General features: G+C 43.0%; 1 protein-coding gene across 1 annotated transcript in view; it reads right to left on the reverse strand.

The window, feature by feature from the left end:
• The window catches only part of NOTCH2 (notch receptor 2), a 178130-nt gene that overhangs the window by 30911 nt on the left and 123407 nt on the right, over nt 1-23812 (reverse strand). The window contains exons 11-17 of the mRNA XM_066268137.1: nt 21990-22223; nt 18255-18365; nt 9575-9767; nt 7202-7347; nt 5925-6038; nt 3058-3177; nt 2286-2438 (exon numbers count right to left, since the gene is read on the reverse strand). Coding sequence (XP_066124234.1) covers nt 2286-2438; nt 3058-3177; nt 5925-6038; nt 7202-7347; nt 9575-9767; nt 18255-18365; nt 21990-22223 — 1071 coding nt within the window. The remainder of the gene's footprint in view (nt 1-2285; nt 2439-3057; nt 3178-5924; nt 6039-7201; nt 7348-9574; nt 9768-18254; nt 18366-21989; nt 22224-23812) is intronic.

The following is a 23812-nucleotide window of genomic DNA, read 5'->3' on the forward strand; positions in this document are numbered from 1 at the left end:
TTTAATACACCTTGTTCTTCCATTAGTCTCATTTAATTCTGGGGCTCACCTGTAATCTCTACTATAGACAGTAATTGTAAAACTTGTAGTATCCCTTCTAGTTCACAGGACACAGTATACAGCTAGCATAATTTCCATGGTAATTTACTGAGTTATTTTAAATTAATTGTAAGCATTGCTAGTTTTATTTCCAATAGAAAAAAAAATTTAAATACTGAAAAATTTGACTGACATACTAATTAATGTGAGAAAGGAATCCAAATGGTTTGATCCACTTCCTTAAATTTCTCCATCAGTTATACCTAGAACACACTAAATTGCAATAACGCAAAAAATAAATGAATAAATAAATGCACATAGATTTCAAAAGAAATAAAAGGTATTATGGTTGTATTTATTTAGAGTTAACATGTTTATCTCTGTAAAAAACATCATAGGACTCTAAAACTAGCAGCTAAACTAATCTAGAATGGTGAATTTAGCAAGAAAACAAAATTACTCTTTAAAACAGTATACGAAAAAAAATAACTCAAAATAGATTATGGACCTAAATGTCAATGCTAAAAGTTATAAAACTTTCAGAAGAAATCAAAGAAGATAAAACCTCAGTGGGTCAAAGATTTTTTTTTTTTTTTTTTTTTTTTTGTATTTTTCTGAAGCTGGAAACGGGGAGAGACAGTCAGACAGACTCCCGCATGCGCCCGACCGGGATCCACCCGGCACGCCCACCAGGGGAGAGGCTCTGCCCACCAGGGGGCGATGCTCTGCCCCTCCGGGGTGTCACTCTGCCGCGACCAGAACCACTCTAGCGCCTGGGGCAGAGGCCAAGGAGCCATCCCCAGCGCCCGGGCCATCTTTGCTCCAATGGAGCCTTGACTGCAGGAGGGGAAGAGAGAGACAGAGAGGAAGGAGGGGGTGGGGGGTGGAGAAGCAAATGGGCGCTTCTCCTATGTGCGCTGGCCAGGAATCGAACCCGGGTCCCCCGCACACCAGGTCGACGCTGAGCCAACCAGCCAGGGCCCAGACAAAGATTTATTAAACAAGAAACATGAGCTATGAAAGTAAACAATAGGTATATTGAATTTTATCAAAATTATAAACTCTTCCTCTTTAAAAAAATTAAACAGAAGCTATATGTTGGCAGGAAATAGTTGTAATGCAAATATATGACAGAATATTTATCTAGGATATAAAGAACTTTTCAAACTTAATAAGAGAATCAATTTTTGAAACGGGCAGATTTGAATAGATACTCCACTAAGTAAGATATAAAACTGGCCAATAAGCACAAGAAAGATACTCAACCTCATTAATAAATAGGAAAGCAAGTTAAAACCACTGTAAAATGCTATATGCATCCAGCAGCATGGCTAAATTAAAATGAATGATCAAATCAAGTGGTCCTGAAGATGTGATTTATGTGGAACTCTCATACAATGCTTATAAGAGAGAAAATAGTACAACCACATTGGAAAGTATTTTGACAAACAACTTTGTAAAAAGTTAAATATACACTAACTACATAATTCATTTAGTCATCTGTAGTCTAGCTATTTAATCAAGAGAAATAAAATCACATATTCACAGATTTTTATTGAAGCTTAATCTGTAATACCATCAGACTGCAAAAAAGCTAAATGTCCTACTAGTGAGTTGTACGTCCAATAACGAAACACTACTCAGCTATAAAATGAAATGAACTATTCACACACACAGCATGGATAAGTCTCAAATAATATGCTGAACGAGAAAGTCACATTCCCTCTCCCCGCAGAAATAGTTTGTATTATAGGATTCCATATATAAAAATTGTAATAAATGCAAACTAATCTACAGAGGTAGATGCCCGATTGCCCGGAACAGGGAAGAGAAAAGGGGTTAAATTACAAAAAATAAGAACACTTTTAGGAAGATGGATATGTTCATTATCTTGAGTGATAGTTTCAGTTGTCATATATCAAAACCCACTGAATTATATATACATTTAAAATATTGGCAGTGTACTAAGTGTTAGTTATACCTCAATTTCTGCTTAGAAAAGAGCTATCATAGCACTGCCGCACGCTGTCAACGTAAACCATTATGTGGATGCTTAAAAGAGATTCCGTTGCTTTACCTCCTAAATCTTCAAAAACAAGATTTTAAAAATACTAATATTAAAGACACAGGATAAACTATGGGGGTGGCCAGTATTGGCAACAAGAGGCCACGGCCTCCACTGAGCTCCTCTGTGCCCCCGGTGTGCTGTTCTGTCCCTTAGGGCTTCGGAGCGGCTGCATACTCACTGGCGAGACAGTCATCGATGTCCTCCTCACAGTCCATTCCGCTGAAGCCCGGAGGACACTCGCACATGTAGCTGCCCTGGGTGTTATGGCAGAGACCTTGGTTCATGCAGGGCTTGGAGACACATTCATCAATGTCAAGGGTGCACCGCTGACCTAGGAACACAGGAGCAATGAATGGTCCAGTCTTTAAAAGCTGACTTCCAGAGAAATTTTCGTGGGACCTGAGCCTCAGTTGAGGTAGATGGGGCTACTCTATGGGTATTCTGGTCAGTCCCCTGCTTTGAGAAGTCCCTTAGGGCTTCTATGCCCCCAGTAAATTGCTGCCCAGTGCTAAACTTCCCTGTAGGACATCAGGGTTTCAGATACAGGCTGGAGTCTTCCAGCCACTAGGGGATGCCACATACATGCAAAATGGAAAGAGTTTCTAAGTCATCCCAGTTAGCAGCTCCTATACAAGGCCTGTGTTCAGGACAAAGACCCAGACCAGTGATCAGCAAACTCATTAGTCAACAGCCAAGTATCAACAGTACAACGATTGAAATTTTTGAGAGCCAAATTTTTTAAACTTAAACTATATAGGTAGGTATATTCCTTATCGAGGTAGCGTCCACACGTGGTATTTTGTGGAAGAGCCACACTCAAGGGGCTAAAGAGCTGCATATGGCTCACGAGCTGCCGTTTGCCGACCACTGACCCAGACCTACCATGTATTCTGATGACCTGACTACTTTAAAAAAAAAGCCTTTTGGTTTCTCCCCTCTCGCGTTTTTACCTTGCCAGCCAGGAGCACACAGGCAGGTGTAACTCTCAAAATTCAGTGCCTCTTTGCAAACAGCAGCATTCTCGCAAGGGTTTGGAGAACAGGGGGCCAACACAGTCTGACAGTTCTTGCCTGCAAAGCAAATGACAGAGTTTATAGAGAAAGCTGGCCAAGGAAATGGAAATTCCTCCAAATTCTATACCAAAGGATGCTCTCTGAATGCAAGTCTAAGTAGTGGTTAAGACCTTTGGAATCTGAGACATTTGTGGTCCTTCAAGTCTTGGCTCTGACTTGATTACTAACTGCATGGCCTCAGGCAAGTTCTCTTCTGGGAGCCTCCCACTGAAGTAAAATGGGAATCAGGATGGCCCATGACTCCTAGGCTTTTTGAGGCTTAAGTGAGAAAATGCTTACAAAGTCCTTATAGCCTGGTGCACAGAGTGAGTGCTCAACAACAGGTGGGCTGCTCCACCTTCATGTTAGTTACTATCACGAGAGCCTGCATGCACTGGGCCCCCTGCAGCAACCAGGAGTGACAGTTTCTGCATCTCCCCAGCTAAGACTCTGCTTACTCAGAGGCTCAGCCACACAGGTCCCCCTTCATGTGAGCAGGAAGAAGCAACAGCATGGCCTCCTGTTCCTCACAGCTTCTGCTGGCCTGTTCCAGAAGGCACTGAGGTTGATCAGGAGGCCAGAGGCAGAAAAAAATAATTCTGACTTCCTAGTAACATGTCTCCTCATACTGACATCAACAACATGACATCGGTATTTGCCCATTATTTTCTGCCTTAGTTTGCAGAATATAGGCTTCTAGCAAAAAAAACCAGATGCTCTTATTACAAGGAAGATGAGGTTGTTTTTCAAGTCAAGTCATAACTAACTCAATTTAAAATTTTATTCTAAAATTTTGTATTCAGAAAAAAAAAGAAATACCATATTCCCCCCATGTATAAGACGCTCTCATGTATAAGATATACCTTAATTTTGGGGCCCAACATTTGAAAAAGATGTATTACATAAAGTTATTGAACTCAAGTTTTATTCATCATACAACTCCTCATCACTGTGAAAACTCCCATCCATTAGCTTGTCTTCATCTGTGTCTGATGACGAATCACAGTCGTCAACAATGAGTGTAAAAACAAGCATGAAAAAGTGAGAAATGAAAAAAAAAAGTGAGAAATGCAAGTAAAAATCTACAACCACTATATAAGACGCACCCAGTTTTTAGACCCCATATTTTTTGAAAAAAGGTGCGTTATACATGGGGAAATACGGTACTACAAATGATCACCAATATCTGCAGCCAGCCTTGAGTGTGTGTGGTCAGACTGGTGGCTCACAGGGGAAGACCCTGCTGCTTTGTTCCCCACATGCTGGCCAAACTCAGTGACACATGGAAACCTTCACTAATCTTGGTACTAAAATTGTACCTGTGTGGGCTTTCAGTCTAATATAATTTCTCAAGTTCACACATAGTAAATCCTTTTATTGGTATCCTCATCTGAAGAAAAACCAACAGCCAGCATATAGTCAAATATTCTTACAATATCTGAATAGCAAGAAAACAAATAATTTCAGGATGAACTGTACACATGTCACATTCAGGTACGTCTATGATGTGCTGAGTACAGTGACACCTGCTAACTTCTCCCCACAGCTGTCAATTCTGTCTTTATAGTTTTCAGTGAGATGATCTCCTCACTACCAACAAATGTGGTCAGTCGCTATGAAATGGCAGGGTAGAGACTGTCTTTGTCTGGGGACAGCAAGGGTTAACCTTGATTTTATCAACCAGGCTGGCCAAATGCCTTCCCCTAGATCAGCGGTTCTCAACCTGTGGGTCGACCCGCAGGTTGAGAACTGCTGCCCTAGATGAACATTTCTCCTAAAGCCGGGCGAAGGGAACAGTGCAGTGTGGAGTCTTTCAGGTCAGAATCATGCTCCTGGCCACTCTGCCACTCTACACTGCTTAGAGTCACTGGTCACAGCTCCCATGAGCAGCCTAGGACTCCCAAGCAGGAGGGCTCAGCCATGCTCTCGCCTGCATGCTGCACACTGGACAACCATGCAGAACTGTCATCCATGTTTCTGTTCTGTTCCCCAGAGACGAGGAAAATAGATGACGAGGGGGTAAACAAGCCACACAAATACAACCAATCACAAGACAACAGTAACAGGCAGGAGAACACAAAGCGGAAATGTCCAAGCACACTCTTAAAATAGCACCTGAAATAAAGATCGCCTGGTATGAACTGAAGTCACACCCAAGTCTTCCATGTGTGATCACCATCCAGGGGCAACACCACTCTGAATGAGACACAGTTGCACTGAACGTGAGGAGAAGAATGGCAGGTAAGAGGATAAGCTGTGGATTCAGAACTTGGATAGAGACCACCACCTATCTCTGTGACCTTCTGCAAGTATCCTCTCTTTGCCTCAGCTTCTTCATGTACAAAATGGTGACAGGAAATCCTATTTGTAGAATTATTGTGAGAACCAGAGTAAATAATTCAAAGTAAGTCAAGTGTCTGGCACACAGTGAATTCACTGTAAGTAGCAGGGTATTTTTGAAACTAAGACTAAGAACACAGGCCATGGAGACATGGGGTCCATTCACATAATGGACTAAACTATCCACTATGCATCAGTTCAACCATAAAGAGCAAAGAAGGCAAATAAGTCTCCCCAGCACTGGCATGGAGGGAGGCCAGAGAGCTTTCTCAGAGCTCAGGATCTGGGCAGTGAGGGAAGGATGGGCGACGGGGAGTCCTCAGAGTGTCGTTCCTGGCCCATAGGCTCCGTTTCTGCGACACAGAGGTTTAGAATGACAAGGCGGGCCCGAGCGTCCCCTCTATCCCTGCGCCTACAGGGCTCACCTGTGTATGGCAGCACACAGTGGCAAGTGTAGCCACTTATGTCATCCAAGCAGGTTCCTTGGTTCAGGCATGGATTTGAAGCACATTCATTGATATTCACTTGACAGTTATAACCTGTGGGCAGGAAAGAAGAAAGAGCAAACACAGTGAAACTGCCTGTTAGCCTCATGATCTGAACCACTAAGCACTCCTCTCAGTGCTAGTACTTCCTGAAGTAACCAAGCTGCCTTCCCCTGATCCAAGACATGAAATCTACTCCCACCACAAAAAGAAAAAAAGGAAAGAAGCATTAGTGGGGACAGGACAGTACCCTACACTATACTTCTGTGCTTCTTCAATAAGGACTGGCTCAGAGCCTTAGACCAGAGGAACTACAGGACTGTAAAAAAACAAAAGTATGACCTGGGAGTGCCGAGGGCTGGCTAGCCAACAACCACCCGATTATGGATTGTGCATTTTGATTCTTATTTTGTTTGTTGATCAGCAAGTCTCAGTGACATAAAGAAATAAAAGTGCTTTTAAATCTGTAAGTTTCTTTGCAAAGGTAATGTAATATGTCAGTAAATTAATGACTAAAATATGGTTTCAGAAAATTTTCAAGTCATCAAATAAAGGGACTCTGAAACATACTGATGATTCACAGCAGCCTGGTACAATTTTTGAGTGGGGAATTCAATGCTAAGTGAGTAAAGCAGTTCAAATATGAATGAATTATCCACAGATTTCTCTCTCATGAGTTTCCAAGAGAAAACTGATGGCAGAAATACAAGTGACAACTCCAAAAATAATTGTGTGCAATATGCCCCTATTATGCCTTTCTCCAGAAGGCCATAGGGAACAATGTGCCTACGAGTATCTCAGCATATGACAGAATTTGCTGGAAGGTTTGAACACATGAAAGCTTCCATGATATTACTGCTATCAAAATTACAATGAGACAGTATTTTCATTCTACTCTCAATATCTCTTTTGAATTATAGAATCGAACCTGCACCAAAAAGCTTACAATTCGAACCTATCCAAAGCTATGTAAGTGGCATCCTAGGTGCTCACCTTCAATAGCATTGTTTCAATAGCTCTCCTCTCCACTAGGCTGAAAGAAGAATCTGTATCTATTTATGTTTTTATTTCCTAAGTGCCTCATAAATATTAGGTGCTTAAATTATGTATGTAGTATAAATGAATAGAAAAAAGAAAAGAAAGAAGCAAGTAAGCCTAGCAGTATGTAATATAAGAAGGCAGAGCAGGGAGACTGAAATATGCACTTCTGTCTTTACCTTTAAAGCCCTTCTTACAAGTACATCTGTATCCATTCACCAGGTTGTCACAAGTTCCTCCATTCTGACATGGATTGGAAAGACATTCATTTTTGTCCACTTCACAGTTGATGCCAACCCAGCCTGCATCACAGAGGCACTTGTATCTGAAAGGAGATAGAATTCTTTACTAAGGCAGATGAATGCACAATTGAGTCAGAGTTGAATATAGGATTTGGTGAAGAAATGAGAGACAGAAGATGAAGGTAAGCTAATCTCATTTCTACTCTTCTGGGGACTTATGAACAAGGTGTGAAGCATGTGAGCCCATCTGGAGTAAAATGACCTTTCTTCCTGGTGTTTACCTGGTTCACAAAGATGCTAGAGAAATTAATTATACTGAGCTTTCATATGTAAAGAGCATTGTTGGTACCATACATTAGACCAGCGGTTCTCAATCTGTGGGTCGCGACCCCGCCGGGGGTCGAACGACCAAAACACAGGGGTCGACTAAAGCCATCGGAAATGTATTGTATAATAAATATGTATTTTCCGATGGCTTTAGGCGACCCCTGTGTTTTGGTCGTTCGACCCCCGCCAGGGTCGCGACCCACAGGTTGAGATCCGCTGCATTAGACCAATCTGAAAGACACGTCAACATGGATAAATCTGCAGTTGTTTTCTTATATATAAAACTAAAGTAAAGCAAACATTAGGATCATTTGTTTCTGGTACAAAACAGAAACCCAGGAAGCAGATTGGTATCAGAGACTCTAAGTCACTATGAAGATCTTCTGGATTTCTGATGTCTGAGATATGCTTTGTTCTTACTTGAAACCCTTCCCCAGAAAGCACTTAGGGTACTGAGCAGAAAAAGGATAAAAAAATTAAAGTTGATTAAAATATATGGACATTGCTCACAACTTGCACATCACTAGCACTTAGGATGTGGTAGCAGGAGATGACAGCCTCCTTGTAGAGATTTTTTAGGAAAAATGTGGATGGGTTGGGATGCTTTGAAGGCTGTGCTACTCTGAAGCAGGAATAGATGAAATTCATCTGAAAAAATAACTTGATTTCCAATTTGCCTGTAAACACACTCTTCATTATTTCACCTGTTTTAAATAAAGCAATATCCAGAGCCATGTCCTCTGGCAAGCATAGCAAGAGTATAGGTCTACCTCATAGGTGACACTTTGTGATTATAGAAAATTACCTAACACCTGATCAGCAGTGGTGCAGTGGATAGGGTGTCAATCTGGGATGCTGAGGTCCCAGGTTCAAAACCGGCTTGAGCCTGGGTTCATCTAGCCTGAGTGTGGAACACTGGCTTGAGTGTGGGATTATAGACATGACCCCATCCATGGTCGCTGGCTTGAGCTCAAAGGCCACTGGTTCAGCCACAGCCTTTCCAGTCAAGGCACGAATGAGAAGCAATCAATGAACAACTAAAGTGATGCTTCTCGGCCCTGGCCAGTTGGCTCAGTGGTAGAGCGTCGGCCTGGCATGCAGGAGTTCCGGGTTCGATTCCCGGCCAGGGCACACAGGAGAAGCGCCCATCTGCTTCTCCACCCCTCCCCCTCTCCTTCCTCTCTGTCTCTCTCTTCCCCTCCTGCAGCCAAGGCTCCACTGGAGCAAGTTGGCCCGGGCGCTGAGGATGGCTCCATGGCCTCTGCCTCAGGTGCTAAATGGCTCTGGTCACAAACGGGGTGATGCCCCAGATGGGCAGAGCACTGCCCCCTAGTGGGTGTGCCGGGTGGATCCCGGTCAGCGCATGCGGGAGTCTGTCTGACTGCCTCCCCGTTTCCAGTTTCAGAGAAATACAAAACAGAAAAAAAAAGTGACGCTTCTCATTTCTCTCCCTTCCTATCTCTCTTTCTCTCTCTCTCTCTCTTTCTCACTGGAAAAAAAAGAGAAGAAAATTATGTACCAACATATCACTAACTCTATAGGGCCTGCATACCGCAAACATTTTAGCCAGGCCCCGTCTGAATCTAGCTGAGTACACTTCTACTTCAGAGGCACACACTGGTAATGTATTAGAACAGAATTGAGCTTCTTTAAGCAGGAGAAAGACATAGAGAACCTCCCTCAGAACTCAATCTGGCAATAAATATTAAAAGCACAACTGCCAAAGACTCATAACCCTGCCATGGGTTTCTCCCATGTGCCGACTACCCACACGAGGAAGCCATTGCCCCTTGCTTTCCACCTGCTCAGTTCCTGGAGGTAGGGAAGAAGGGATAATTCAGAAGACTATGAAACAGACTGCCAAACCTTTAGCTGAATCTCAGCTCAAGTCCCTGACCGACATCTACAGGGTCTGGCCAGAACTTAAACCCATCTGGCTTGCACAGGTTGCTCAGAAACTACTACTGCACAGCAGCTACTCACCCACTGAGGCCCCCGGTACAGTTCCCGTGGATGCAGGGGCTGCTCAGGCACTCGTTCACCTGTGAGTAGCAGCTGGGGTGATGGGGCCCCTCGGGGCATACACAGCGGAAACCGTTCACATTGTTGATGCATGTCGCACCCTTGCGACAGGGATTGGAGGCACACTCGTCAATGTCAACGTTACACCTCTGCCCTGTAGAGAAGGGGGACAATGTTTGTCAAATCCAAAATGCTTAGGGAACAGACACAGAACCGAGACACTGTGTTGGAATCTTCATCTGCACAGGCACCAAACAACACCATTAAAAATACAATACCAGAAAGCACTCCATGCCAAGAGGGAGAAGCAAGCAGCACTGTCTTTTGATAAAGAAGCAAAGTTAACAGAGTGCTGGAATGGTGTGTAGTGTTCTGACCTACATGTCTTCTTCACTCCACCCTAGAAAGGGGAAACGCCTTGAGGATTTAGAAAGAGAATATCAGTCACCAAAGTACTTGACGTTTCTCTGAGTAGTCTCAAAGAAACTCATCTTATCACTGTCCTCAGCTGGTTTATCGGAAATTCATGGTTCCAGTTAGTCAACTTCTCACATTTCTAGGTACAGCAAACCTCAATAAACTAGAATGCTAAGCAAACTGAATATTAATTGAATGATTAATTTGGTTAAAAAAAACTTTTGCTTTCATTTGTAGAGCTGTATTAATTATCTGCCTCAGGAAGAATATTATATACACACACACACACACACACACACACATAAAATGTCTTCTGATAACAGAAAATCATTTAGGGTCTTTCAATCTAGACCAGTGGTTCTCAAACTTCAATATGCAAAAAGAGCTGCTTAAAGTACTTTTTATTTTAAAAGGAGATTCTTAAGTCCCATTACCGTGGACTGTGATAGGTAGGGACTAGCAAACCACATTTTAAATAATGCGGGCGGTTCAAATGTACTACATTTTGAGAAAACTCTGATCTAAACAATTACTAGGTTATCATCATGGAATAATGTAACTGCTCAGAACTTACGAAATTGAAGCATGTTCTTCCTCTAAAACATATCTAAGATAGTACTTCGAACAGGTACCTGCTACAACCTTAATATTTATCACTTTAAGCTGAATAAAGATACCAGTTATGAGTTTTGCTTTGTTACATTTTGACTGAGATTTAACTATACATTCCACAATAATAGAAAAGTTTAAAATAATCCATAATTCTGTACGAGTGGCAACAAGTAACTGTTATAAAGGAACTCACAATTTTTTATTTTTTTTTTTGCATTTTTTCTGAAGCTGGAAACAGGGAGAGACAGTCAGACAGACTCCCGCATGCGCCCGACCGGGATCCACCCAGCACGCCCACCATGGGGCGACGCTCTGCCCACCAGGGGGCGATGCTCTGCCCATCCTGGGCGTCACCATGTTGCGACCAGAGCCACTCTAGCGCCTGAGGCAGAGGCCACAGAACCATCCCCAGCGCCCGGGCCATCTTTGCTCCAATGGAGTCTCGGCTGCGGGAGGGGAAGAGAGAGACAGAGAGGAAAGCGCGGCGGAGGGGTGGAGAAGCAAATGGGCGCTTCTCCTGTGTGCCCTGGCCGGGAATCGAACCCGGGTCCTCCACACGCTAGGCCGACGCTCTACCGCTGAGCCAACCGGCCAGGGCCAGAACTCACAAATTTTAAAGACTGCAATGTTCTGACTCAGAAAAAAAACTCCATTTTTATTTAAGAAAGAGTAACCCTGCATTTAGAGCAGGAAATTCCGAATGAAATAGACACACTCCCTTAAAGTATGGGTATTAACATTTTTTCACCCTCCGTTGCCCTCTACACCATGATTGGTGGTTCTTTTGGTAAAGACCCATAATCTGGTGTGGTTGCTGTATTCCTCTTAAGTGTTTTATTAATAACTTATTTTAAAATACGACTTCCTTCGCCTCAACCTCTAAATTTTTTAGATGTTTGCCAATGGCACCAAGACAGGAACCAGAACTCTGCAACTGCAGAGCTATGCTCAGCCTGCAATGCAGTGGAGAATGAGAGGGAAAAGCCTTCATTTTCTGTCCTTTTTTGGAAGCATCTTCTCAGAAGCCACTCTTTCCAAGTTTTCTTCATTTGCTTTTAAAACTTTCCAGAATCAATTTCTGAGAGAGTTAAGTGCAGCCTTGTGCAGTCTCCTACGTGAACTGGCTGGCGGCTGCTTCCGTAATCATGTCCTAAACTTCAGGAGTTCCTACGCAGCATCAGAAATGCCCAGTACAAAGTTACGAACCTTGTTGGGCTCAGGAACTACTGAGTGAGAAGTTAACCAATGTTTCTCAGTTTGTGTTTAATTAGTGTTTAATGAATGAAATCACAGGATAGCTCAGACTCAAGAGTCTGTTGTTGGATGTTAGAGGTCCCATATTTGAGTTCTAGTCATTTATTGAGCAACACTTACTGTTTCTTCTGTGCCAGACATTGTTTTAGACAATGGCTAAAAAGACGATCAGAAAAGTCCCTACCTTCTGAACTCATAGTTCTAGCTGTGTGATCACTAACTGATAACATGGGCATAAGCCCTATCTCTCAGTTGCTTCACTTGCTAAATGGGGATAATAAAACTCCCCTATCCACTGTTTTGTCCTGTTAATTATTTTATTGAGATATAATTGACATGTAACATTGTATAAGTTTCAGGTATGATACATACGTGTGTGTGTGTGTGTGTGTGTGTGTATCTCACATCCTTTTCATCCTTCATCCATTGATAAGACACTTAAGTTGTTTCTATATCTTGGCTGTTGTGAATAATGCTCCAATAAACATGGGTGTGCAGATATAACTTCAAGATACTGATTTCAATTCCTTTGGATACACTCAAGAATGAAATTGCTGGATCATATGGCAGTTCTATTTTTTTCTTTTTTTTTTTTTGGTATTTTTCTGAAGTTGGAAACGGGGAGGCAGACAGACTCTTGCATGCGCCCGACCAGGATCCACCCGGCACGCCCACCAGGGGGTGATGCTCTGCCCATCTGGGGTGTTGCTCTGTTGCAACCAGAGCCACTCTAGCGCCTGAGGCAGAGGCCACAGAGCCATCCTCAGCGCCTGGGCCAACTTTGCTCCAATGGAGCCTCGCTGCAGGAGGGGAAGAGAGAGACAGAGAGGAAGGAGAGGGGGAGGGGTGGAGAAGCAGATGGGTGCTTCTCCTGTGTGCCCTGGCCGGGAATCGAATCCGGGACTCCTGCATGCCAGGCCGACGCTCTACCACTGAGCAAACCGGCCAGGGCTATTTTTAATTTTTTGAGGAACCGCCATACTGTTTTCCATAAAGACTATTTTACATCCCCACCAACAGTGCACCAGGGTTCCCTTTTCTTCACATCCTAGCCAACATTTGTTATCTCTTATCTTTTGATAATGCTACACTATCAGGTGTGTCATGATATCTCGTTGTGGTTTTGATGTTCATTTCCTGATAATTAGTGAGTTGAGCACCTTTCCCATTTGTATGTCTTCTTTGGGAAAATACCTATTCATGTCCTTTTGCCCTTTTCCCCACCCTGATTCTAAACATTTGTTTTCTTCCATCATTTGTGCATTTTTGGAATGTATATACATTGCTTATACTTTTTCCAATCACTTTCTTATGTATGCAGTCTGCATTCCCCATCATACTTTAACTCTCTCTAAAGTCATGAACTCATTTTCTACCACCTTTGCTGCAGGGCAGTGCTCCTCACTTCTTGTTCTCAGCAGTGCCCTCTGCAGCACATGTTGTGCAGCCCACTGCCGGGCTGGCTAAGGGACAGGGAACCAGAAGCAACTGCATATGCAACATTTGCAAGTTAGTAATTTATAGACAGTTATACATGTCATTACTTACTAGAAACTATGATAAGAGATTGACATTATAAAATATAGTTATGTTCTTTCTTGTATTTTGGTGGTTTTCTATAGTTTTATAATGGTACTGTAATGATGATTAGCTATACTAGTAGACTTGTTACTCATGGTTAGCCTTTCAAAGGTTACTTGAAAATCACTAGGCTTTGGCAAACTGTGAAGCTTTCAAAACTTCACCTGTTTCAAATAATACTGGATTTCTAAATACAATGATTTACAGCTTAAAATGACATAGTCTGTGTTTAAATCAAATAGCTTTGAGAGTTTGTGTGGACACTTCCAGTATTGTCTACTCAGAAATTATTGGAAAATTTCTAATAATATTTTCTAAAATTATGTTTAGCTATTCCCGTCTATTGTGTTTTCATAACTGAGGAATAATAAAATACAACATTATATTTATTTCAGGTGTATTGTACAACACAACTTGGTATTTGTACATACTGCAAAATGATTACTACAATGTCTCGTTAACACACATCACCATATATAGTTACAAAATCTTTTCCTTGTTCTTTGTCCATTTTTAATTAGATTATTTGCTTCTTTCTTACTAAGTTATATGACTTATTTTTATGTATTGGATATTAGCCCCTTATCAAATGTTGTTTTTATAAATATATCTATAAAAATGTATTTTGTATATTATAAATGTTTTTTCCCATTCTGTAGTTGCCTATAACTTATTGTTTCCTTTGCTGGATTAATGCAATCTTACTTGTTGATTTTTAAAAAATCATTGCACACGCTTTTTAGTTTCTTATCCAAGCTCTCTACTTTTATGGACTTAAGGAGAAGTCAGCAAAATAATGAATGTGAAGGTAAAGCTGGTAGTTTATAAAATCGAAAAGCACCTTATCAAAATAGCACATGATTTCTTGGTTTCCCATTCAGTCGGTAAGTATAAAGAGGCCTGAGGAGAACAGAGATGTTACTCTTAAAAAACAACAAACTCCCTTGATAAGATGCATTCTGAAGAAGGACTACTGTATATATAAAATGTATTTTGCAAAAACCTAATGGTAACCACACACACACACACACACACACACACACCCAGAATTGAGACACATAATATAAAAAAGGAAGAAACAGAAGGGAAAAAATCAGAGAATACCACCAAACTAAAACAACAGAGAAAAAGGGAAAAGGAACAATGGAGACATAGAGCTACCAGAAAACAAATGGTTAGGCAACCTCAATACACCCATACTCAACCTAAATGTAAATGGCAAAGAGTAACAGTAAAAAAAGGCAAGAGTAGCAGATTATACAAAAAAATAAAACTGCCTTTAAAAGGTATACCTCAGCTGCAAGGAAAAGTATTAGAGTAAGGGTGAATGGGTAAATGATTTTCTTTTCTTTTTTTATTTTTGTGAGAGGACGGGAGGCAGAGACAGACTCCCACATGCGCCCTGACTGGGATCTACCCAGCAAGCCCACTAGGGGGCGATGCTCTGCCCATCTGAGCCCCTGCTTTGTTGCAACTGAAGCCATTTTAGTGCTGAGGCGAAGGCCACGGAGCCATCCTCAGGGCCTGGGGTCAACTTGCTCTAGTTGAGTCTTGGCTGCAGAAAGGGAGGAGAAGGGGGGGGGAGAGAAGCAAGAGGGGGAGGGGTGGAGAAGCAGATGGGTGTTTCTCCTGTGTGCCCTGACCAGGAATTGAACCTGGGACTTCCACACTCCAGGCCAACACTCTACCACGGAGCCAACCAGTCAGGGTTCTTTTCTTTTTTTTGTATTTTTCTGAAGTTGGAAACGGGGAGGCAGTCAGACAGACTCCCATATGCACCTGACCGGGATCCACCCGATATGCCCACCAGGGGGCGATGCTCTGTTGCAACCAGAGCCATTCTAGCGCCTGAGGCAGAGGCCACAGAACCATCCTCAGTGCCCGGGCCAACTTTGTTCCAATGGAGCCTTGGCTGCAGGAGGGGAAGAGAGAGACAGAGAGGAAGGAGAGGGGAAGGGGTGGAGAAGCAGATGGGCCCTCCTCCTGTGTGCCCTGGCCGAGAATCGAACCCAGGACTCCTGCACACCAGGCCGATGCTCTACCACTGAGCCAACTGGCCAGGGCCTCTTTTCTTTTTTTAAAGGATGTCTTAGTTCTTTATTGATTGCCTTTTAGAAAGACAGAGAGGGATAGAGAAGGATAGAGGGGGATAGAGTGGGACAGAGAAAGCATGGAGGAGGAGGAGGAAGAGGAGGAGGAGGAGGAGAGGAAGAGGAGGAAGAAAAAAATATATATACACACATGATAACAGAAGGGGATATGACTTTGGGTGGTAAACACATCATGTAAGACACAGGTGATATACTCCAGAATTCTACACTTGAAACCTACATACATTTATTTTTTTATTTTATTTTATTTTTATTTTTTTGTATTTTTCTGAAGCTAGAAACGGGGAGAGACAGTCAGACTCCCGCATGCGCCTGACCGGGATCCACCCAGTACGCCCACCAGGGGGTAACGCTCTGCCCACCAGGGGGCGATGCCCTGCCCCTCCGGGGCATCGCTCTGTTGCGACCAGAGCCACTCTAGCGCCTGGGGCAGAGGCCAAGGAGCCATCCCCAGCGCCTGGGCCATCTTTGCTCCAATGGAGCCTTGGCTGCGGGAGGGGAAGAGAGAGACAGAGAGGAAGGAGAGGGGGAGGGGTGGAGAAGCAGATGGGCGCTTCTCCTGTGTGCCCTGGCCGGGAATAGAACCCGGGACTTCTACACGCCAGGCCGACGCTCTACCACTGAGCCAACCGGCCAGGGCCAGGAAACCTACATACATTTATTAACTAATGTTACCCCAATAAATTTAATTAAAAAAATTTTAAACTCCTTTAAATCTGTTTAAAATGTAGTAACAAAATAAAACAAAGGAAAAACTAAAGCATCTCACATTGATAGATCTGAGTATATACCATAGTTGTCTCTGATATTTTCAGCAGCTGGTTTAAATCCCCCATCCTCCCCAAAATCCCAAACCAGACTAGAAAACAGTTCCAAGAATAGGGTACCACCCAGTAATCAAAACATTCCATTTTTTGTTTATGCAGTCTCATTCTACACCTTAAGTTTATTTTAGAATATTTTTAGCCTATGTCCTCCCTCCTTGACCTTCCTGGTTTGCTGAATGTTACCAAGAAAGAAACTATGACTCACTGATATTTCCAAAAAGAAGGCATAGAAAATGCTTATATACCTAAAAAGAAACCACAACAGACACCTGCTAAGGCTGACCAGTGAAGTGGGAATGACTGTGGGCTCTAGAGTAGGATCCCCTGAGATGGATCCTAGCTATAGTGCCCTACTGATATTACTCAACTTCTCTAAGCTATAGCCTTCTCATCAATACTGTAGGAATGACAACAGCAGTGACAGTTAAATGAGATTAAGCACTTAATTTAATGTCTAACTCAAAATAATTAAGTTATTAATAAATGGTAAGTATTCTCTTATTTAACAAAAATGCATCTAATATCCTATCTAGCAGGAATTTTGTATATCTTGTTGACTGTCACCTAATCTTGTAGTAATAAGTTTCAGGACATAGAAGTACACTTGGCCACCACCAGTAGTGCTGGGCACCGAACATGAGAGCTTTCATTATACATGTCTTCTGAGCGATCTCCCATTGAACAGGGATCACAGTGACACATGCAGGCCATCAGCATTCCTCTCCAGCATCCACAATCACACAAAGCAGGAGCATTGTAAAATACAGAGGAATGTAAGTTCCTGGCAGGCAAGAGGCAGACTTTATTGGCTCCGGTCGCCTTTTGACATCACAACTAAAGAGGCTTTGAGGGAAGTTTCTCAGATTGGTTGCAAATGACCTCATGGTATTTATTAAATGGTCACATCATGATGTTAGTGCCTGGTGTGAGTGGCACTTTCTAGGAAGGATAGGCTACGCACAGTATATGCCCCCTGATGATGACATTAAGGCACAGGTGTGTAAGGACCTGTTTCCTCAGAAGCCTCCGAGCACTTTTTAATCAGGAGGGTAAAAGATAATCGGATTAACAACAAGAAAGAAAAGAGAAGATGTGCATACATCTTCATGCATACATGTGTAAATGCTCTAGATGCTTATAGTTTAAGAAGGATTCAAGCCAATTTTCTTTTAGGCAACAAAGTTGTTCCTCTTACAGAGAAAACACCTCAACTGTGCTAGCCAAATGAGGTTGGTTCTGGCTTCATCCAACAAGCTCCCATAAGAAGTAGTACTAAAAAAAAAGCATTTAGTACTTCACAGAATTTGACCCTGGCTACGCCATCACAGAAAGCATTCACTACCCAAGTGTAAAAAAATAAAGGTGGCTTTGGAAGCTATCTAACTCAAGCACAGTGAGTGACAGAAATTCAGGGTCTGACTAGACATTCTTCTCTGGTAGCTATAAACACATGGTCTGAGAACCTAACTAATGAAAAGTTTCATGTTACAGTTTAGGGAAGGCCTGTAAGGAGAAAACTGGGCCAGAGAAGCACAAAAACATACGTCTAACCTTCTAAGAGACAAAGAAATGAGAAACATTTAAAAAATAACTCTCCTGCCCTGGGCACTGAGGATAGCTCGGTAGATCTGGGTGTCAGCCTCAGATGCTAAGGATAGCTAGGTTGTTTTGAGCATTGGCCCCATATGGGGGTTGCTGGGTGGATCCCGGTCAGGGCACCTATGGGTACCTATCTCCCTTTCTCTCACTTAAAAAAAAAAAGTAATGCTCCTTGAGATGCCCTTTTACCAAAGGAATGGGGCTGAAGGTGCATTCTCCTTCAACAAAAAGAAGCCTTACCTGTGAATCCTGGTGAGCAGACACAACTGTAACGATTAACTCCATCCATACAGACTCCATGGACACAAGGGTTACTTGCACAGTCATCAAAATTGATTTCACAATTAATACCTGCAAGGACAAAAGCAATGCGGACCGATGCAACACTACCAGAGAAATATCCAGGATGTGTATGCGTGATGCTAAGTGTTAAGAAGTCTAGAGTAGCCAGCCAGCCAGCCCCAGGGGAGAGCAGCAAGTCTCACAGTGCAATTCTCCAGACCCTGCCAGGGGGACTACGAGGGCACATTGATCTTTGCCATCACACTAACCCACTTTTGGCCTTTCTCACTGACATGCAAAAACAATGGCAGTAAGTCTACTGGCATCTTGGCAGGAATCAGAGCAGTGGCACCACACTGTGCTAGGTCACTGATCGCCTCCGTACACTCCCAGTAAACACTAACCAAAAAAACAGGTGCACTTAAGAATGACTTTGGTGAAGAAGTCAAAATTATTAACTTTACCACTTTACTATATCTTGACCCTTGACTATACTTTGTTCTGTGTGATGAAGTGGGAAACAGACGTGAAGCAGTTCCACGGCACGCCACATACAGAGCTATCTCCGGCAAAGCAGTGTGTGGTTGAGTCAGACTGAAACAGCTGCTTTTCCAAGGAATCTAATTTTCATGGAAAGAACAACTGACAGACGAACCAGGGCTATTGAGACCTAAGTATTTAGTTCATATTGAATGAAAGAAGAAAACCTGTCATTCCAAAACAAACAAACAACTGATAATACTGTGCTCCAAAGATAAAATTTAAGCTTTCACATGAAAATTAGAATTTTGGAACTTGCATCTACCCCTACAAGCTTGAAACTGACAGTCACTATTCTGGGCTAAAGTTCAGGCTAAATTTTAAAGAGTCTGGTAACTTCCTTCTGGAGTGTGCTGCCTTCCACCTGGTCTATTCCCAAAATGAACTGTACAGTCTGGCTATGTTAAGAAAGGTTTAACTAAAGATATGGGTAACTACACAGGAGAGACTTACCTGTCATTATTGTTAGCATTATTTGGTAAAAATACTCATGATATTTCATGATTAATTTAACAAGAATTTAGTGATCTTTTTTGAGTACTATAGAAGAATACCTTGGTGATTTGAAAAGTCTAAAACATAAAACCTGGTAATAAGAATGATAAACTAATAAATGAAACTTGAGTGATATAATGCTATACTTTTGATTTACTTTGTATTAACATTTATTAATAGCAATAATTTCATCAAAATTTATTAATCCATTATTATGTACAAAGTACTCTGCCTCCCACTTCACATAACTTTTCTCTAATCTTCTAACTCAACCATCAAATCAAGTTGTGTGACACACATTTCATCATGACTTGTACAATCACAGCAGCAGAATGGGATGTGCTCTCTGGACTCTACACTGTTCACCATGCCATACTGGTCATTCTGTGAATGATGATGCTCTGTTGCCTCTTTATCCACAAAGGAGGCAAGGGTTTCCATATTTCTTATACACTTGTAAGAAATATGTCCAGCCCTTGGCTGACAATCCCGATTTATCCCCATATGACCAAGCAGGCCCTAGAATGCTAGGTCCAGTGTGACTTCATCCTCAAAACCATGTTTAATTTGAGCAGGAAGAATCACCTGGTCCAAGCTGGGCCAGTGTGATTTTCTCACTGGAATGTAGAACCATGAATTATGTGACCTATGGTGTATAGATGGCCCTGCTTCCTGCTAATGTCTGCAAAGCTTTATTATTTATTATTGTTGCAAACTCATTTGAAATCCATAAGATGCTTTTTTGTGCTTTCAATAAATTCCTTCTGCTTGGTGATTAATAATTCTTTAAGCTAGTCAAATTGGATCATGTGATTCTAAATCAAAAATAACTTAAAACAGTGCCCCATTATAAGAACACAGGTGAAAAAAGGCGTTGGCAGTGAGTGCGGGTAGTACCTCCTACTTTCAGTGCCCAGCGAGTAAGAAACCACAATAGCAACCAGCACATTATAAAGCATCCCTTCTACGTACACACTCATCCAACCTAGGACCATACTATGAATAGTTGTAAATTCTTACTCTAGAACTCGAGAGTCTATTCATAAGGATTAACTGAATGAATCCCTTCACCCAGGGCCTTACATGCCAGGTCTCTCTCCAGCGATATAGGATTCCTTTATGTTGTCTGGGTCTCTCTGCTAGAATTCTCCTAACAGCCACAGGAGTGCCTCTCTGGCAGCTGCTGAGGTTCTGGGCCTTCCTTCTGTGCTGCCTGCACAGCACTCACATTCACATCCTGCTTCTCAGTGACAGCTACGTACACCTCACCTTCGCTGTCCTCCCCAGAGAACACACCTGATACATCCTGCTGTGATGATATCAACACAGAGAAAATGAAGTGCTTGCTAACCCACCACTCACCCAGGCTTCCAGTATGCTTGCTCGAATGGGAAGGAGAGCAAGGCCTGAAACAGCCCCACCACTCTAAAGGCCTCCATTCAATTGCTTGTAAGTCTCTCAAATTTCTTTTCATACTGCAATTTCTCATGTCTGGGGACCAGCCCGGAAGCAAATTGCTTTTGGAAGGTTGCACAAAGATCTATTCAGTGCTTTTAGTGAGTTATCTAAACATAGGGAGGGGGAGGCATTTTCCCTGTGGAGGCATGGGATGTTTTTCATATGCTTGAGCAACTGAAAAAGGACTTTGTTTCCAAACCTGGCATGTACGAGGTCCTGGATGAAGCCCAGGGCCTTAGACAAGTTTGAAGGAATGCATTTGGAAATAACAAAATAAAATGAGGGCAACTAGCCACCTCCCCCATCTTTGCCCCCTACCTAGGATGTTTTCCTTAGATGGAGAATAAATTCTTAATAAATCACTCTGCTGTACCGGCAGGCTCCCTCCTAACAAAGGCACACACTAGTTAACCTTCCACTAATACGTTTTCCTTTGATCTGAGACATAGTACTTCTCTGTCCATTAACCACAGTCGTGACCATAATTATTCCTCCAGTAAGTAAGTAAAACAGAACCCAGTGAGACCTGTGTAGTGTTGCTGCTTGAGAAAAGAATTCAGCGTTCCCCCAGCAAGGAGCAGCATGTCCTCACCACCAAGAGAGCCGGTCAGCCGGAGTCAGGAAACCGCAGTGGACGCGGGAGGAGAACCGCTGGCTCTGCATTTTAATTCCCAGTGACTAGGGGTGGAGGGGGTGGCGGTCTCTCCCCTCCCTTACAGTCCCCACCAATGCCCAAAGCCACCAGAGACAAACGGCACAAGACAAGCATCACATTAAGACACTGGACTCTGAAACAGAAAAGTATTGGACAGACAGGCTAAAGGGTGGGTGCAGGAAAGGGATGGGGTGGGGGGACAACCTTATTACAATAGTCTGTGGTAGAGGCTGCAGAACAAAAAAAGACAATAAAAGCAAGGTTTTCAATTTTAAATAATAATTTCAGTGTCTTGAAATGGTCTGCCTCTTTTTAGGGAAAACACATACATAAAATCACCAGCTCTATAGAACTCTTGTCTAATTTCTTCCCTGGCCAGAGCCAGCTCCCTCAGCAATGTTTCTGCCTGTGGCTTGGGCTGTGCTTCTCAGAAAAAGGACTGTTTTTCAGGGATTTACCCATGTGCCGAGAAAGTCGGAGGCATCTGCATAAACCGTTTGGAGAAGCAGGTAAAACGCCAGAGGCAACAGGCAGGGAGCGCTTACCTGACGTGCCCGGCTGGCAGTTGCACTGGTAGCCATTCACCAGATCTATGCAGCGGCCCTCATTCAAGCACGGGCTGCTGTAACATTCATTGATCTGGTCGCTGCAGATGGCGCCCATGTACCCCGGGCTACAGATGCAGGTGTAGGAATCAATCCCGTCCTGACACTGGCCATGGTGGCAGGGATCGGGGTTACAGTTGTCGATGTTCTCCTCACATAACACGCCCGTGAATCCTTGGGAGGAATGACACGGAGGCTTAAAAACAAGGCAGGGATGCCTCACTTGAACACGTGGATGGGGCCACATCCAGGGATTTGGCCACTCCACGCCTAATTCACACTGCAGGAAGGAGCAGTTGAGACAGACTATTTGCACTGATTTTAAAAGCAGACCTAGAGAGTTGTGCTTAAAATAAAGTTCTTCAAGTCAAATTTGTAGAATTCAAATACCCCTTTCCCAGTGATCAGTACTCATCGCAGAGATGCTTTAAGCACATCTTCATTCCATATCGGGCTTCAGTGGGGAAAAGCTCCATGTTTCTCCTGACGCTGTTTACCTCTATATCCCTCTCCTCCAAAACCTGACATGCAGGTGCTACAGTAACAGTGTCAGGGATCTCATCTTCCCAATTCTGACTTCAGAAGACAGAGGACTTTTCTTTATTTCTCTCAACTCTTCCCAGAGAACTATGCATATATAGTAAGTTTTCAATAAATACTTGTTGAATAGAATGAACAAGTTATGAGCATTTAAATGAAAAAGGGACAAATGAAAACTCTATGCAGCATGAAATCTCTTCTAGAAGGCTCTCCTCCCTTACGACCACGGCCTCAGGGATTCCCGCCTCTCTTCCACTAAGGCTGTTCACCATGAGCACAGTCTAGCCCAGGGGTCCCCAAACTTTTTACACAGGGGGCCAGTTCACTGTCCCTCAGACCATTGGAGGGCCAGACTATAAAAAAAAACTATAAACAAATCCCTATGCACACTGCACAGATCTTATTTTAAAGTAAAAAAAAACAAAACGGGAACAAATACAATATTTAAAATAAAGAACAAGTAAATTTAAATCAACCAACTGACTAGTATTTCAATGGGAACTATGCTCCTCTTACTGACCACCAATGAAAGAGGTGCCTCTTCCAGAAGTGTGGCGGGGGCCGGATAAATGGCCTCAGGGGCCGCATGTGGCCCGCGGGCCGTAGTTTGGGGACCCCTGGTCTAGCCAGAGGAGGCCACATCAGGAACTTCTCCAACCAGAGACAGCAGTTCAGGACGGGAGAAGGAAGTTCAGTGCTTCCGCTGATGGGGCCTAATCTAAATAAGTCTAGTCAGTGGTAATGTTCCAATATTACTAAAATTGTTTATTTTTGTGACATAGTTTGCTTTTTTATGATCAGATATGCACATATTTTATATTAAGAACTCATTCTCTCCTCAAAAAAGAGTCTTATATTATATTCCTAACTTCTTTTTTTTTTTTTTTTTGTATTTTTTCTGAAGCTGAAGCTGGAAATGGGGAGACAGTCAGACAGACTCCCGCATGCACCCGACCGGGATCCACCCGGCACGCCCAACAGGGGGCGATGCTCTGCCCATCTGGGGCGTCGCTCTGTCGCAACCAGAGCCACTCTAGCGCCTGGGGCAGAGGCCAAGGAGCCATCCCCAGCGCCTGGGCCATCTTTTTGCTCCAATGGAGCCTCAGCTGCGGGAGGGGAAGAGAGAGACAGAGAGGAAGGAGAGAGGGAGGGGTGGAGAAGCAGATGGGTGCCTCTCCTGTGTGCCCTGGCGAGGAATCGAACCCGGGACTTCTGCACGCCAG

The sequence above is a fragment of the Saccopteryx bilineata genome, chromosome 3 (assembly GCF_036850765.1).
Source record: "Saccopteryx bilineata isolate mSacBil1 chromosome 3, mSacBil1_pri_phased_curated, whole genome shotgun sequence".
In the NCBI taxonomy this organism is placed as follows: Eukaryota; Metazoa; Chordata; class Mammalia; order Chiroptera; family Emballonuridae; genus Saccopteryx; species Saccopteryx bilineata.